Source organism: Equus przewalskii, chromosome 19 (assembly GCF_037783145.1).
Source record: "Equus przewalskii isolate Varuska chromosome 19, EquPr2, whole genome shotgun sequence".
NCBI lineage: Eukaryota > Metazoa > Chordata > Mammalia > Perissodactyla > Equidae > Equus > Equus przewalskii.
In genome coordinates, this window is record NC_091849.1 from 28,808,776 (window position 1) to 28,825,825 (window position 17,050).

General features: G+C 35.7%; 1 protein-coding gene across 1 annotated transcript; it reads right to left on the minus strand.

Moving 5' to 3' along the window:
* Window positions 1-4,110: 4,110 nt before the first annotated feature.
* On the minus strand, window positions 4,111-5,049 carry LOC103544527 (olfactory receptor 12D3-like). Its single transcript, XM_008511353.2, has one exon. The coding sequence runs from the start codon at window positions 5,047-5,049 to the stop codon at window positions 4,111-4,113; it is 939 nt and encodes a 312-aa protein (XP_008509575.2).
* Window positions 5,050-17,050: the final 12,001 nt, after the last annotated feature.

The window sequence follows — 17,050 nt, forward strand, 5'->3', positions numbered from 1 at the left end:
TGGTTTGACATACACAAATCAATCAATGTGATACACCACATTTAAAAAATGAAGGATAAATATCATATAATCATCTCAATAGATGCAGAAAAGTCATTTGACAAAATTCAACACCTGTTCATGATAAAAATTCTTGACAAATTAGGTATAGAAGGAACATACCTAAACATAATAAAGTCTATATATGAGAAATACATATCCAACATGATACTCACTGGTGAAAGGCTGAAAGCTTTCCTATAAGATCAGGAACAAGAGAAGGGTGTCCACTTTTACCACCCCTATTCAACATAGTACTGGAAGTCCTAGGCAGAGCAATCAGGCAACAAAAAGAAATAAAAGGTACAGGATTGGAAAGGAAAGAGCAAAATTACCTCTATTTTCAGATGACATGATTTTATATATGGAAAATCCTAAAGCTTCCACAAAAAAAACCCTTTACATCTAATCAACAAATTCACTAAAACCGCAGGATACAAAATTAACATATAAACATCAGTGGTGTTTCTATACTGATAATGAATTATCTGAAAAAGAAATAAAGAAAATAATCCCATGTACAATAGCATCAAAAAAAGAAAATATTTAAGAGTAAATTTAACCAAGGAGGTGAAAGATCTCTACACTGAAAAATAAAAAAAACTTTGATGAAAGAAATCAAAGAAGACACAAATGGAAAGATATCCATGTTCATGAATGGGAAGAATTAATATTAAAATGTCCATACTACCCAAAGCCATCTATAGATCAATGCAATCTCTATCAAAATACAATTGGCATTTTTTACAGTAGAAAAACAACCTTAAAATTGGAACCACAAAAACCCTGAATAGCCAAAGCAATCCTGAGAAAGAAGAACAAAGTGGTAGGCACTTTCTGATTTCAAGCTATATTACAAAGCTATAGTAATCAAAACAGCATGGTACTGGCATAAAAACAGATACATAGATGAATGCAACAGAATTAAGAGCCATGTAATAAACCCATGTATCCACAGTGACTATATTTGACAAGGGAGCCAAGAATACAAAATGGAAAAAAGACAATCTTTTTATTAAATGGTGCTGGGAAAATTGGATATTCACATGTAAAAGAATGAAACTATATCGCTATATTACAGCACTCACAAAAGTTAGCTTATAATGTATTAAAGACCTAAATGTAAGACTGTAAGCCGTAAAACTCCAAGAAGAAAATTTCTCCTTGAAATGTCTTGGCAATGATTTTTTGGATATGACACCTAAAGCATAAGAAACAAAATAAAAAAGTATACAAACAGGGCTATATCAGACTAAAAGATTCTGCACAGCAAAACAAAAGATCAGCAAAATGAAAAGACAGCCTACAGAATGTGAGAAAATATTTTCAAATTATATATCTGATAAGGGGTTAATATCCAAAATGTAAAGAATGCATAAAACTCAATAAAAACAAAAAATCTAATAAAAAAAATGGGCAACAGACCTGAATGGGCATTTTTCCAAAGAAGATATATAAATCACCAATAGCTACACAAAAACGTGTTTAACACCACTAATAATTAGGGAAATGCAAATCAAAACCACGACTCTAACAGTTCACACTTGTTAGAATTGCTGTCATCAAAAAGACAAGATAACAGATGCTGGCAAGGATAGGGAACAAAGTAAACCCTTATGCACAGTTTGTGGGACTGTAAATTGGTACAGCCCCTATAAAAAACTGTATGTAGGTTTCTCAAAAGAGTAAAAGCAGAACTACCATATTATTCATTAATTTCACTTCTGCATATGTATTTGAAAATAAATGAAATCATTATGTCAAAAAGATATCGGCACCCCCATGCTCATAGTATTGGTTATTGGTTATTTACAATAGGCAAGACATAGAACAACCTAGGTGTCCATTAACAGATAAATTGATAAATAAAATGTGGTGTGTGTGTGTGTATATATATATATATACACACATATATGTGTATTATGGAATACTATTGAGCTGTAAAAAGAAGATAATCCTGCCATTTGTAACAACATGGATGGACCTAGAGGGCATTACATTAAGTGAAATAAATCAGACATAAAAAGACAAATACTGTATGATCTCACATATATGTGGAATCTAAAATTTAAAAAATCAAATCCGTAGAAGAAGAGATCAGATTTGTGGTTACCAGGGGCAAGAGGTGGGAATGGGGGAATTGGATAAAGGTGGAAAAAAGGTACAAACTTCCAATATTAAGATAAATAAGTACTGAAAATGTAATCTACAACATGATGACTATAGTTAACTCTGCGGTAGGGTATATTTGAAAGTTGCTACGACAGTAAATCCTAAAAGTTCTTATCACTAGAAAAAAATACATTTTTTTCTTTTTCTTTTTGTATCTATATGAGATGAAGGATGTTAGCTAAACTTATAGTGTCATTTATTTCACAATATATGTAAGTAAAGTCATTATGCTGTATACCTTAAACTTATATAGTGCTGTATGTCAATTATATTGAAATAAAACTGAAAGGAAAAAAAATCAAAAGAAAATGTTTGATAATTTTGATAACTTTTTATTTCTCCTAACATTAATATTATTTTCAAATCACTACTATCTTGTGGGCCAGCACACTTAGACTGTTATACCTTTGTGATAATCACATCAAGTATCAAATAAAATATAGCTTCTACATTAGACAAATACTTTCTATTCATCCTAGGTTTTACCTCCAATTACCCTCTATAATATTTTCTTCACCTGCCGTATTCTGCCTTGCTTGTTGTTTATGTTCTTATCTAATTCTTATTTAAGTCTAAGTATAAACTCTCCAATGGTAAAGGCTATGTTTTATTTATTATTGCTCATATTACCAGAAAAAAGGAATTGAATCATGCCTAGAGAGGATAAATTGTCACAAATGAAGTTGCCTTTGATAGTAAAGCCAGCATACTAATTGAAAGATTAGGTTTTAAAAATATATTGTTCTGAGAATAAAGAGGGTTAATCAACAGGAAGAAAAACACAGGTCAAACAATTTCTATTATGAGAAAAGCAAATCAAAACGTTTATCACAGTCTTGCTATATTCATAGCCTGATTTATCCATACTATAGATGTGTCTTAGAGTTAACATTGAGAAATAAAAATTGATAATCATCCTTGATGCCTCTCATCTTCATACCTAAGCTATCAGTACGTATTGCAACTTTCTGTTCAAAATACATCTAGAATCTAATATGTCTCCTACTTCCACCGCTATCACCTGGTCTAAGCTGCCATAAATTCTCATCCAAAGGATTATAAGGGAATCCTAACTGATTCCCTCTTTTCCCTACTCTCCATTCTCAACGTAGTAAACATTGTGATTCTTTCACCACTGAAGTTATTGCAAGTCAGTTTTTTTGCTCAAATGCCCCAATATCATGCTATCACAGAGTAATTGAGTGATAATCTCCAAATGACCAACATGACGCCCATGACATCACTACCACCAGTTCTCACCCTCATCTCCTTCCACTTTCTTCTTTATTCACTGAGCTCCAAGCACAATGAACATCTTGCTTTTCCTCACATTCAAGAAGCAAACTCTATACGACTGCTCTTTCATTGGCTGTTGGTTCTCCATAAAATGCTTTATTCTCATATACCTGATTGACTCACTCCCCCATTTCCTTCAGAATTCTGCTCAAGTGTCATTTCCTAGGGAGGCTTTTATTGACCCTACCATACAAAAGAGTGTCCACCTTGATTTGCTGATTCTTCCTTATATTCCATATGTTTTACTTCTGATAGAGACATGCATTTACTTATCTTTTTATTGTGTGCACCTTTAAATGAAATAAGATCTGTCGTGATGTTATACGCTCATGGATCTTTTCCACTGTAATATCCTTTGTAAGGTGAACACTACTTGCTGGAAAAAATATTTTAACTCAATGAATGACTAAATGAAGAGGAATTTCACTGGAATCATTGGATTCTAATTGGAATCATATACATGAAGAACATACTTACAATGGTACAAATTTCTGAAAGGACAATAAAATTTAGGAAATTAATCAATTTATTATAGACAAGAACATAAATGTCATAAAAAATAACACGTGATTTCCATTTCTTCTAGGTTGCCACTGATTTTCTTTAGGCAAACTGCTTCAGTTTCTTCCCAAAGACTCTCCTCAGAGCCAACATCACTTCCTTATTCCTAAGGGTGTATATCAGTGGATTCAGCATTGGGGTGACAGTGGTGTGTATGATGGCCACAAACTGTTCCTGTATTACAGAGGTGGCAGAGGCAGGGGTAATGTAGGTGAGTGCCACAGTTCCATAAAAGAGAGATACCACCATGAAATGAGAGGCACAAGTGGACAGAGCTTTGTGGAGTACGTTGCAGCTCCGGTTCTTGAACAAAAGAAAGCCAATAATATAGAAGTAGGAGAGGAGGGTGAGAAAGCATGCTGCCATTGCTAAGCTGCAAGTGACAATATAAATGAGCCACTGATTGAGCCCTATGTCCCCACAAGCCAATTCTAAGAGGGGTTTCACATCACAGAAAAAGTAGTTGAGTTTCTGGGAATGGCAAAAGTTTAGGTGTGCAGTCATAACAGAATGCATCAGTGCATAAATGAAGCTGGTGAACCAGGCCACAGCTGCCAAGAGCATACACACCTGGGGGTTCATGATGACAGTGTAGCGAAGTGGGTAGCAGATGGCCACAAATCGATCAAAGCCCATCATGGCCAGCAAGATCACCTCAGTGCAGCCCAGAAAGTGGAAGAAGTGTATCTGAGTGATGCAGCCTAGGAAAGAAATGGCCTTATGAGTGGAGATAAGGTTTGACATTAGTTTGGGCAGTGTCACTGAAGAATAGCAGATATCCAGACAAGAAAGATTTCCCAGAAAAAAATACATAGGGGAGTGGAGTCTTGGCTCTGAGATGACAATCACTAATATGGATCCATTTCCAAACAGGTCTATCATGTATAGAATGAGGAAGGTCATAAAGATTATCGGCTGCAGATCCTGAATGGAGGTTAGTTCCAGCAAAAGAAACTCATTCATTGTAGTGATATTTTCCATTACTCTGAAAAAGAATAATAATAGTGACAATTAGTAAACTTATTCCAGTATACTCTCTGGCTTAAATGAAGCAAGCTTGTCATCCAGAAGTATATAAGGAGGATCTATGGTGCACAAAATAATTAGAAATGTTAGAGTTGAATTAACTTGCAACATAATTAAGGAAAACAGTAATATGTGATAAATACTAAGACACTGTGACATATGTGATACGTAGAACTAAGAAGCATGTTCAGAGTGCTGAGTTAAATCTAAAAAGCCATTCATACAGAATCAAGACAGATATTCAGTGAATACATATTAAAAAGTGAGAGGGCAGGATTTAATTTTACCCTCATTGAAAACATTAAAATTAATATATTTTTTTAAAGTCTGTCAGTTATAATTGTAAAAGTTCAAACATTTTTAAATGGAGGTAATAGGTACATTTCTTATTGCTGGCTACTGCTATAAGTACAGCAACAGACCTAATCTTCTCACTTTATTTAAAAAAAAGAAAGAAAGAAAGAATAAAACCCCATAATCTAAATCTTCATGAAAGTAGAAGATAGTTTTAAAAATCCACAAACTTCAATAATGTGTAGGCTGCGGGAAAATAAATCAGCAGAATTGGTGTCAGCAGTCACAAGGGGATACCATAGCAGCAGCGCTGTTCGTGCAGGATAGAAAAACCCAAAATACTAAAAATCTTAACAGCAAGATAATGTTGAAAACAGCAGAAAATAACCAGTCCCAGAAAGTGAATGCCTCACATTGAGAGTGAATTTATTGAGAATATCAGAGAAGAGCAACTCAGTGTACAGGCAATCATGAAGTGAAGAGAAAGTCATGTTACTTTAAGGTTTTAAAGGTGTAGCAACAGAAGAGGGGACCAATGAGTCAAGAATCTGGGAAAAGTATCCTATTTCCTTTTCCCATACAAACCTCTTGTTAATAACTCATCCTCCAAAATCCAACTTGTTCATACATAAACAACAAATAGGAAAACTTTTACATCTATGTGAAAGTGCAGTAAAAAGAAAATAGAAAATCATGATTTCTCAACAAAAGAAATCTCACTGAATAAATGTTTGTAATGAAACAAAGAAAAACTGCATCACAACATTCCTAATTGAAGCAATTGAAGGTATAACAGAATTCTTTTTGATATGGAAAGAATATACGAATATACAAAACAAATTAAAATTAAAATACAATGATATGGTATTTTGACAAAGATCAAAATATTTGATAAGACATATATGCTTGAGGGTGATAAAACACACACAGTTGGGGATGTCAACTAATTTAACCTCTAAGAGATAATTTGGCAATAACTATCAAAACTGAAAATGCTCACAGACTCTAAACTAGCAATTCTGCTTCCTACATTGTTCTCCAGATGTGTTTGCAGATGTCAAAAATTACACATTTACCATGATATTCATTTAATTGTTGTGATACAAAAGATTGCAATCCAACTAAATGACCATATGGGACTAGTTAAATAATTTTCAGTACAGGAAAAATGGTAAACAAGGCAGATCTCTATATACTGTACTTAGTCATTACACAAAACAACTCAAGCACACATGAATGAAAGCATATTTGCAATTACACCTACTTCAAACAAAAATTGAATATTAAACAGATCAAGAAATTCAAAGGTCATGTGCCATGAGCGCACTCATTCCACCCGGTAATTTTGACAACTTAAATTCAAAGAGATTTCTCAGTTACTCTCACTCACTCTATTAATGGCGTCAATTCCTTTCCATCAAAAAAAAAATCATCTTTTAATCTAAGCTCTTTTTTTCTACCTATGCCTGTGTCAACTCACCCTCCTCTTTACTCCTATGTGTATCCCCCTTAGAATAAGTATATAATTTTAGTGCATAAGGAAATGCAAGAATCGGGACTGTAATGTATTGATTGTCTCTCTGAATAAAACTAACAAAAAGGTTTTTGCCTACTCAAAATCTTACATGACAAAGATCTTAAATCTAAGTGTAAGAATAAAGGACAGAAGACTTGGCCTTTATTCCCATTCTGACCACAAAATAATCAAGCTGAATCCCCTTTGAGTCTCCCTAGAGATGCCCAAGGCATAGATGTCTTGGGATCTCATCTCAAAGGCCTTATTCTCTCAATTTTTTCTCTTTCAGTAAATAATTCTTTTCATTTGTTTGGTGTACTTGTGAAAATATTTTGCTACATTTCACAAGAAAAAATTGTTATACCCAGACAGTGTTGTTCACTAAAAGACTAAGGAAAAGAATATACTTAAAGAAAAGAATACTTAAAAAAAAAAAAAAAAAAGACATAGCTCCTATCCTTGGAGACTCAGCTAGTGGATACAAAGTGTGCCATTGTTTAGAGAAATATATTAAGAAACTGCAACATCATAAAATTTAAACTGAGTCATTCAGGCACAGAGAAGTTACATGATTTAACCTGAGAAACGTCAAAGAGAGAGAAAGAAAACAACAACAACAAAATAGATAAGAGCTTTATAGCCACCAAAATGAAAGATAGATTATCTCATTGGATTCAAAATAGGTCCTGGCTATGAACGGAAGAGATACTGACAGAGATTTCTCTTAAAATCTGCCTGAGCCACAAACATTCTCAATAGTGATTAGTGTATGGATGCATACACTGAAGATCACAGACTCTGGAGTGAGAACTCCTGGAGTTAGCATCCTGGCTCTGCTAGCAGTGTGACCTTGGTCAAATTACTTAACCTTTCTGTGCCCCAGTTTTCTCTTTTGTAAACTGAAGACAATAATGGAAGCAATCTTATTTAATTGATATGAGGTTTAAATAAGATAGTATTTGTAAGTGAATAAACTCTATATAAGTGATTACATATGCATATAAACACACAACCATGACAAATAAGAATTTTGAATAAGAAGTAGTCCTTCCATAACCAAATGCAATGGGTTCACCCCTTGGTGAGTGAGGAAACAATAAGCACATCAGGGAAATGGAAGAGTGAGACAAGGTTTATTATTTGCAGCAAGTAAGGAGAACACCAGGAATGACCCCAAAGCAGTGGGCATGAGGGATCATTTTATTTTAAATTAAGGCACTCTTCATGAATATTCAGTTAAAGAAAAGACAGGAAACTGGGGTTTATTGTCTAACTGCTGTATTCTTTTAAAGCGTATTAGTAAGACAGGTGTTCAAAGGAAGGCGGACAGGAACACCTCTTGGTGGAGATTTTAGCATTGTAATGAGATTACAATGAGCAGAGTTCACTCTCAGTCACCCAGAAGGGGAGCTGGGCAGCTCAGGCTGGTTTAAACCAGTTCCTCAATAGTGGTCTCCTCTGAAAAACAACTTAAAAGAGTGTTAGTAGTTGTGAGAGGAAGCAGCAGCTTCCCTCTGCAGGCACCGGTGCTCAGCCCAGCATGAGTATCAGCCTAACTACTAACAATTTTGCAAGGAGCAGGAAGAGAACCTGAGATGTTAAGAATCATAGTACAGAAACCTCAATCACGTATTTCCAGTATTTCATCCAGCTCTACTGCACAATGACAGTTGTAAAAGGATCACTTTTTATAAATTCAAAGTATTTCTCTTTCAGAAGTATTGGCAAGCTGATTCTAAATTAACAAAAAAGAACAAGGAAAGTTATAGTTCAAGACGGCAACATAAGAATCTCCTGAACTCACCTCTTCCCATGGACAAACCAAATCTACAGCTATAAGGGGAACAAATCCTTCTAAAAGAACACCAGAAATTAGCTGAATGACTCCTACACACTAGGTGAATGAGAAAAAAATCCACATCGAAATGGGTAGGAAAGGCTGAGACACAATTTTGCTAAAAACTCCACTGCTGGCATGGCAACACACAACCCACGAGGAGAAAACTCACAAATCCCAGTCTTTCACTCAGAAGCAAAGGGTTTGGACCCCACAACAGGCACCCCAATTTTAAAGACTTCCACCTGAGGAACAGGCCACCAAACACCTGGCCTTGGAGCCAACAGGGTTTGTGTCCTTGAGACCCACAAGGTTATAGAGAACTAAGAGACAGTTCTTAAACGTCTCACAGGGACTTACCGTGGCTAATCTCCCAGGACACAGCACAGTGGTAGCAGACTGAAACACGCCTAGTCTTTCCATGAAAGAGGCCTATTTGTTTATCTTAAAAGCTTGGCCTGAGGAGCAGACTTCTGATTTAACACACATCTAGGTGTCAAATGTAATACTCTGCATAGAATGAGAGGTTTGGCAGGTGCTGTCTATGTGCTCTCCCTTTGGTTCTTCCAGGTCACCAGTATCCCCTACCATCCAGGGGCTGCCCCTTGATCACCTAGCTCTGGTGGCCAACAGGACTTACATCTGCAGGTCCCACAGGAATGTAACAAACAGAGAAGTTCTTAACTTGCCATCAATCTATGACACAGCACAGAGGCATCATAGAAATGCTCAGTCTTTCCATGAAAGAGACCTATTTGCTTCTCTTAAAAGCCACCATCTGAGAGACAGGCTTCTATCTCAACACACATCCAGGGGCAGACTGCAATCTTCTGTAGAGACCAGGAAGTCCAATGAGTGCAATCTTCATACTCTCCCTCGGCCCTGGCCCAGGTCACCAGTGTCTCTGACAAAGAGGCTTGTGTATACTTCTGGTGACCTGGCTTTTGTTGCTGCTACCCAGAGGACACATTCCTTGATAGCCTGGCTCTGGTGACCAGCATGGTTTGTGTTCACATGTTTACCAGGACAGTCTCAAAGAAAGAAACAGTTCTTAAGTGGTTATTACCCCATATCTCAGTGCAGAGGGAGCAGACAGAAACACCCATCTCACAGACTTCCCCTGAAAGAGGTATATAAGCATATATTAAAAGCTGCTGCTTGAGGATCTGGCTTCTAATCATCCTGCATCTATGTACTGACTCAGATCCTCCTCTTTGAGACACTGACATGTTTGGCACACCCTCATATACTGGGAGCCACTAAGAACAAAGAAGCCTGCTTGGCCAATCACAAAGGTTTGTGAGACAACCAACAGCTAGAGCAGGGTTGAATAACAAGGTTCATATCCTCATGAAGCCACTCCTTCAAGACTGGCAGAGGTGGCTGTTTAATCTAATGCATAGAAACAAATGCAGAGAGTTAAGGAAAATGAAGAAACAGAGTACTATGTTCCAAATGAAAGAACATGAAAATCTCAGGAAAAAAGATCTTAATGAAATAGAGATTAGTGATTTATATGATAAAGACTTCAAAATAGAGGTCACAGAGATGCTCATCAAAGTCCCGAGAACAGTGTATTACATGAAAATTCAACAAAGTGAGTATTTCGACAAAGATGTAGAAAATATAAGAAAGTAACAAATAGAAACGGAGATGAAGAATGTTAAAACTAAAATGAAGAATTGAATAGAGGGCTTCAACAGCTGACTAGATCAAGTGGAAGAAAAAATCAGTGATCTCAAAAACAGGGCCATGGATTTCATTCAATCAGAGAAGCAAAAAGAAAGAAGAGAATGAGACAGTGAAGATAGCTTCAGGGACTTATAAAACAACATCTAGTGGACCAATAGTCCTATTATTAGGACTGTAGAAGGAAAAGAGAAAGAGAAAGAGAAAGGAGAAGAAAGCTTATTTGAAGAAAAAAATGGCAGAAAACTTCCTTAACCTGGGGAAAGAAATAGACATCCACATCTAGGAAGCCCATAAATTTCCAAATAATATGAATCCAAGAGGTCCACACCAAGACAAATTATAATTTAAACATCAAACATTAAAAACAAGAAGAGAATCTTAAAAGCAGACAGAGAAAAACAGCTTGTTATCTACAATGGAACCCCTATAAAACTGTCAGCAGATTTTTCAGCATAAAGGTTTCAGGCCAGAAGGGAGTGGCAAGATATACTCAATGCGCTGAAAGAATAAAACTGTCAACCAAGAATATGCTATCCTGCAAATTTGTCTTTCAGAATTGAAGAAAGGATAGTTTTCCAGATAAGTTAAAGCTAAAGGAGCTCAGTACCACTAGACTGGCTTTACAAAAAATGTTAATGGGACTTGTCTAAGTTGAAATGGAAGGGTGCTAATTAGTAACAGGAAAACATACGAATGTATAAATCTCATTGGTAAAGGTAAATATATAGTTAGATTCAGAATAATCTAATGTTGTAATGGTGGTGGGTAAATCACTTATAAATCTAGTATGAAAGTTAAAAGACAAAGTAGTAAAAATAACTATATTTACATTAATTTGTGGATGGATATACAAGATAAATTATGTAAATAGCAACATCAAAAACATAAAACATGGTGAGGAGAGAGTAAAAATGTAGACCTTTAGAATGCATTTGAGCTTAAGTTGTTAGCTTAAAATAGACTGCTATAACTCTAAGATGTTTCATGTAAGCCTCATGGTAGCCACAAAACAGAAACGTGTAGTAGATATACAAAAGATAAAGAAAAAGAATTCTAAGCATACCACTACAGACAATTGCCAATCACAGCAGAAGGGGCAAGAGAAGAAGAAAGGAAAAAATAAATTACAAAAAAGTCAGAAAACAATTAACAAAATGGCAATAAGTACATAAATATCAATAATTATGTTAAATGCAAATGAGCTAAATTCTCCAATCAAAAGATATAGTACAGCCAAATGGATAAAAAAACAAGATCCATCTATATGCTACCTACAAGAGACTCTCTTCACATGTAAGGACACACCTAGACTGAAATTGAAGGGATGGAAAAACATATTCCATGGAAATGGATGCTTGTTACTGCGTCAAGTCAGCTCTGACTCCTGGGAACCCTATGAATGAGTGATGCCCATACCACCTTGTTTTCAATAGCCTTACTGAGCTCCTGTAAACACATTCCTATGGCTTCCTTTATGGAGTAAATCCAACTCATATTTGGTCTTCCTCTTTTTCTGCTGCCTTCTACTTTTCCCAACATTGTTGTTTTATCCAAAGAATCTTTCCTTCTCATGATGTGCCAAAGTAGGACAGCCTCAGTTTTATTATTTTTGCCTCCAGCAATAGTTCAGGCTTAATTTACTCTAGAACTCACTTGTTTGACTTTTTTGCAGCCAACGGTATTCGTAGAGCTCTTCTCTGACATGATATTTCAAATGAATCAATTTTTTTTTCCTGTCAGTCTTCTTCACTGCCTAGCTTTCACACCTATGCATAGTAATTGGGAATTTGAGGGTATGGATAATCTTGGCCTTGGTCTCTAATGACACTTCTGTACACTTGATAAATTTTCCTAATTCTTTTATTGCTGCCCGTCCAAGTCTCAGTCTTCTCTTGATTTCTTGGCTGCAGTGTCCATCTAAATTGATAACTGAACCAAGATGAACAAAATCTTTAATAATTTCAATGTCTTCTTTGTATATGTTGAAGTTGTGAAGTTCTTCTATAGTAATGATTTTTGTCTCCTTGATGTTCAAATGCAGTCCTGCACTTTCTTCTTTCACTTGTCAGAAGTTGTTTTAAGTCATTGCTGTTTTCTGCTACTAAGATGGTGTCATCTACATATCTTAGAATGTTGATACTTCTTTCATCAATCTTCAGTCCTCTTTCATCTGATTGTAGACCAGTTTTTCACATATGTTCTGCATACAGATTAAACAGAGAGAGAGATAAAATGCACCCTTGTCTGACATGTTTGCCTATAGGAAACAATTCTGTCTCTCCATATTCTTTCCTAGCACTGTCTTCTTGTTCACAATACAGGTTATGCATCAAGACAATCAAGTGCTGAGACATGCCCATTTCCTTTACAGCAGACCATAGCTTTTTAAGATCCATGCAGTCAAAAGTTTTACTGGAGTCTATACAACATAGATTAATCTTCTTCTGAAATTCTTTGAAGCACTCAAGCAGCCAATGAATAATCACAATTAGATCTAATGTCCTTATCCCTTTTTGAAATCCAGCCTGGGTACCAGGCGTTTATTGTTCCATATAAGGCAAAAGCCTTTGTTGCAGCACCTTGAGCATTCCTTTACTTACATAGGAAATTAGAGCAATGGTGCTATAGTTACTAAACTCTTTAGCATCTCTTTTCTTGGGGATTGGGATTTATATCAAGCATTCCCAGTCTGTAGGCCATTGTTTTATTTTCCATTTGTTGGCATATTCTTGTTAGGATTTTGACACATTCCATCTCTGTGGCTTGAAATGAATCTACTGACATCCAGTCTACCCCTGGTGACTTATTTCTTCACACTACCTTCAGGGCAGCTTTCACTTCAGTTCTTAGAATTACAGCTGCTTCTTTCCTAGGAATCTTCTTCAGAGGAATCTGTCATCCTTTTATCTCTTTTGTGTAGATCTTAAGTATATTAACTGCATCCTCTTTTTCGTTTTCTTCTGATCAGATAATGTGCTTCCCTTTTGGTCGTTCAGCATTCCTAATCTAGGTTTAAATTTTTTGAATCTTCTGGGAGAGACCTCTTATTCATCCTTTTTGGTTGTTCTCTTCTATCTCTTTGCATTGGCAAAGTTAGAATAGTTTTCTTTATCTCTATCTGATAGTTGCTGAAAAACTGAGTTCAAGATTCTAATCCCCTTTTTGTCACCTTTTACTTTTGCTTCTTACATGTCCTTAATAATTTTTAGTGTTCCTTCTTTCATCCACCTCAATTTTTCCTTTCTTTTTTTTCTTTTTTTACTTCAGGCTTTGTTTTTTCTCATTCTTCTTTAGGAATAGTTCTGATTTTGTCCAGAGTTCTTCTGGCTCTTGGTCAATTAAGTTGAACAATGCAAATATGATTTTTATGTGGACGTTAATTTCATTGGGAATTTTCTTTCTGTTAATTTGGCAGTATGATATTTTAGTGCTCTTCTTCAGCTTTACTCTGATATTTGATATTAGTTTGTGGTTAGTTCCACAATCTGCTGCTGGTCTTGTTTTGGTAGAGAGAATACAGCTTCTCCTTCTGCTTTTAATTACATAGTCTATTTGATTTCTATATTGGCCTTCTGGTGATTTGCATGTATGCAATCACCTGTTTGGTTGCTTGAAGTATGTATTTGCCCCGAATAGATTGTTGGCTTTGCAGAAATCCATGAGCAGTCTCCTACTTCACTTCTGACTCCTAATCCAAATTATTTAATGATGTTTGATTCTATTTTATTTTCTACTTTTGTGTTCCAGTCACCTGTAATAATCAACATGTCTTGTTTTAGTGTATGATCAATTTCTTCTTGGATATTTGCATAAAAACTTTCATTTTCCTCTTCTTCAACATTTGTAGTTGGAGCATAGACTTGAATGATGTTTATATTGGTTGTTTTTTTCAAAAGTCTGATTGATATTATTCATCATACCTTGCATTATTGCCTCTAACCTCCTGTGCTGCATCTTGCCTCAGTATTAGAGACACTCCATTTCTTCTGAGTTTGTTATTTCCAGAATAGAACACTTTGTAGTTATCTGACTGACAGTGTCCCTTTCCAGTCCATTTTAGTTCACTAACACCAAGAATTGCAATATTGAAACATTCCATTTTTTGCTTTACAATTTCCAGTTTACCTTGGCTCATGCTTTTCATATTTCATGTTCCAATTGTGTGTGTTGTGCGGCATCAGACTTTTCTTTTGCCTTTGGGCACTTCAGCTGCTAGACGTCCTTCTGGCTTTAGTCTAGTTGCATTAATAGCAACCGTGCTATTTGTACTTGTTCTTTGCTCTTCCCCAGTGACTGTTTGAGTGCTTTCCAATCTGGGGTCTCTTATTTGGAGGTCAATTCAACAACAAGATATATAATTCATAAGTATTTATGCACCCAACATGGGAACACCTAAATATATGAAGCAAATATTAACAGATCTAAATGCAGAAATAGATAGAAATAGAAGAATGTTAGGGAAGCTTGATGCTTACTTTCATCTATGGATAGATCATCCAGACACAAAATCAATAAGGAGTCATTTGCTTTAAATGACACAATGGACCCAATGGGCTCAACAGACATACTGGATGGAATGTTGGATGGAACAAACATTCTATCCAAAAGCAACAGAATACACATACTTCTGAAGTTCATATAAAACATTCTAAGGATAAACCGTATGTGAGACCACAGAATTTCTTAATAATAATATCTCAGGAAGATGGAAATCATATCAAGTTTCCTTTCCAACCAAAATTATATAAAACTAGAAGTTGATTACAAGAAAAAAACTGGAAATTCATAAATATGTGGAGATCAAACAGTGTGCTACTAAAAAACCAATGGGTCAAAGAAAAAATTAAAATAGAAGTCAAAGTATATCTTGAGACAAATAAAAATGGAAATCCCACGTACAAAAGCTTAAGAAATTAAGTACAAGTACTTAAAAGAGGGTAATTGAAAAGAATAAATGTCCAGTCAGTTCAGACCAGTTGTGTGTTGGTGCTTCCTTTAAATGAGAAAGATGAATTGAATAAATAACACCTTTAAGTTTGGCAGCAAAAGGGTTAATTAAGAATATCTGGGATGGTCCTTTCCATCTAGGTTGTAAAGAATCTTTTTGAAGATGTCATTTCCAGTAGACAAAATCACCTGGCTCTAGGTTGTGATGTCTGTCATCTTCATCTCCCAGGAGGACACTGTGGAAAGATTGTTCTACCAAGGCGTGTTTTTTATCTAAGGCTCTTATTATTCCTTTGCAACATTGAAATATGTCTCCTTTAATTAACTGAATATCAAGAACAAAGAGTGCCAAGTGCATAGGGCAACAAGTAATTATTTTAAATGGGCACAGGTTGCATTTCCCAAAGAGAGTAGCTCTTAGCTTCAAAAGAACTAGAGGAAGTGCTTTAGGCCAATCCAATTTCAAGGCTTCCATAAATTTTGCCAGTTAAATCTTAATAATTCCATTTGTTCTTTCCACCAGTCCAGAGGATTGAGGGGGATAAACACAATAAAAATGCTGTAGAATAGGCCGAATTTCACGTACCTGTTTTATAACATGGTTAGTAAAATGTGTTTCTTGGTCACTATGTAGTTCTGAGGGTACATCCCATGTGGGGATTATCTTTTCTAATAATACTTTTACAACCGCTGAAGTGCTGGCTCGTTGGCAAGGAAATGCCTCAACCTAATGAGAAAAGATGAAAACCACAAGAAGACAAATTTATAGCCTTAGGAAGGAGGCAAATGGATAAAATCGATTTGCCATACCTTGAAAGTCCCTTTAGGCAAGTCAAAATGTCTGGGGGCTATCTGGATAGTCTTCCCTGGGTTGTGTTTGGGACATACAGCACAAGTTAATTGTGCCTCCTTAGAAGCTTTAGAAATATTTCCCCATGTATTGTTTCATGTAACCTGTAAGTTCATCTGCTGCCCATTTGGCCATCAGATGGGTTATTTCCATCAGACCTCTTTTCATGGACTCTAGAAATATAGACTTTTTGTTTGGGCCAAACCATAAATTAGTTAACAGGCTAAAAATACAATTGTTATGTGTCCAATAAAGCCATTCTTTAGGCAGTGCCTTAGATTGTGCGTCTTTGATCATTCTCATTAGATCCTCTTATGGAATTTAGCTAAAATTTGCTATAATCACTTCAGGTGTGGTGGCTCATAAGGCAGCTTTTCTTGTGGCCTGATCAGCCAAATTATTTCTTTTATCTCCATCTGAAATTAACTTTGAATGTCCAGACACATTAGTGATGGCTCAGGAAGATGGAAGTTGAATCAATTATAGTAATTCAAAAGGATTCATTTTTAATTTGGAATCCTCCAGAGGTTAGGAATCTTCTCTGTTTCCCGAGCACACTGAAATCATGAACAAGCCCTAAGGCGTAATGACTATCTGTGTAAATGTTTGTAGTTTTTCCTTTTGCTAAAGTACAAGCTCTAGTAAAGGCACAGAGTTCAACTTGCTGAGCTGAAGTGACTGTCAGCAGTGGATCTACTTGACCTACTTCAATCACTTCAAAAGGAGTTGTAATACTATACCCAGCACAATATTTTTCCATATAATTTCTTAACTAGGAACCATCAGCAAACCATGAGAGTGTGTTGAGGAATGACAATAT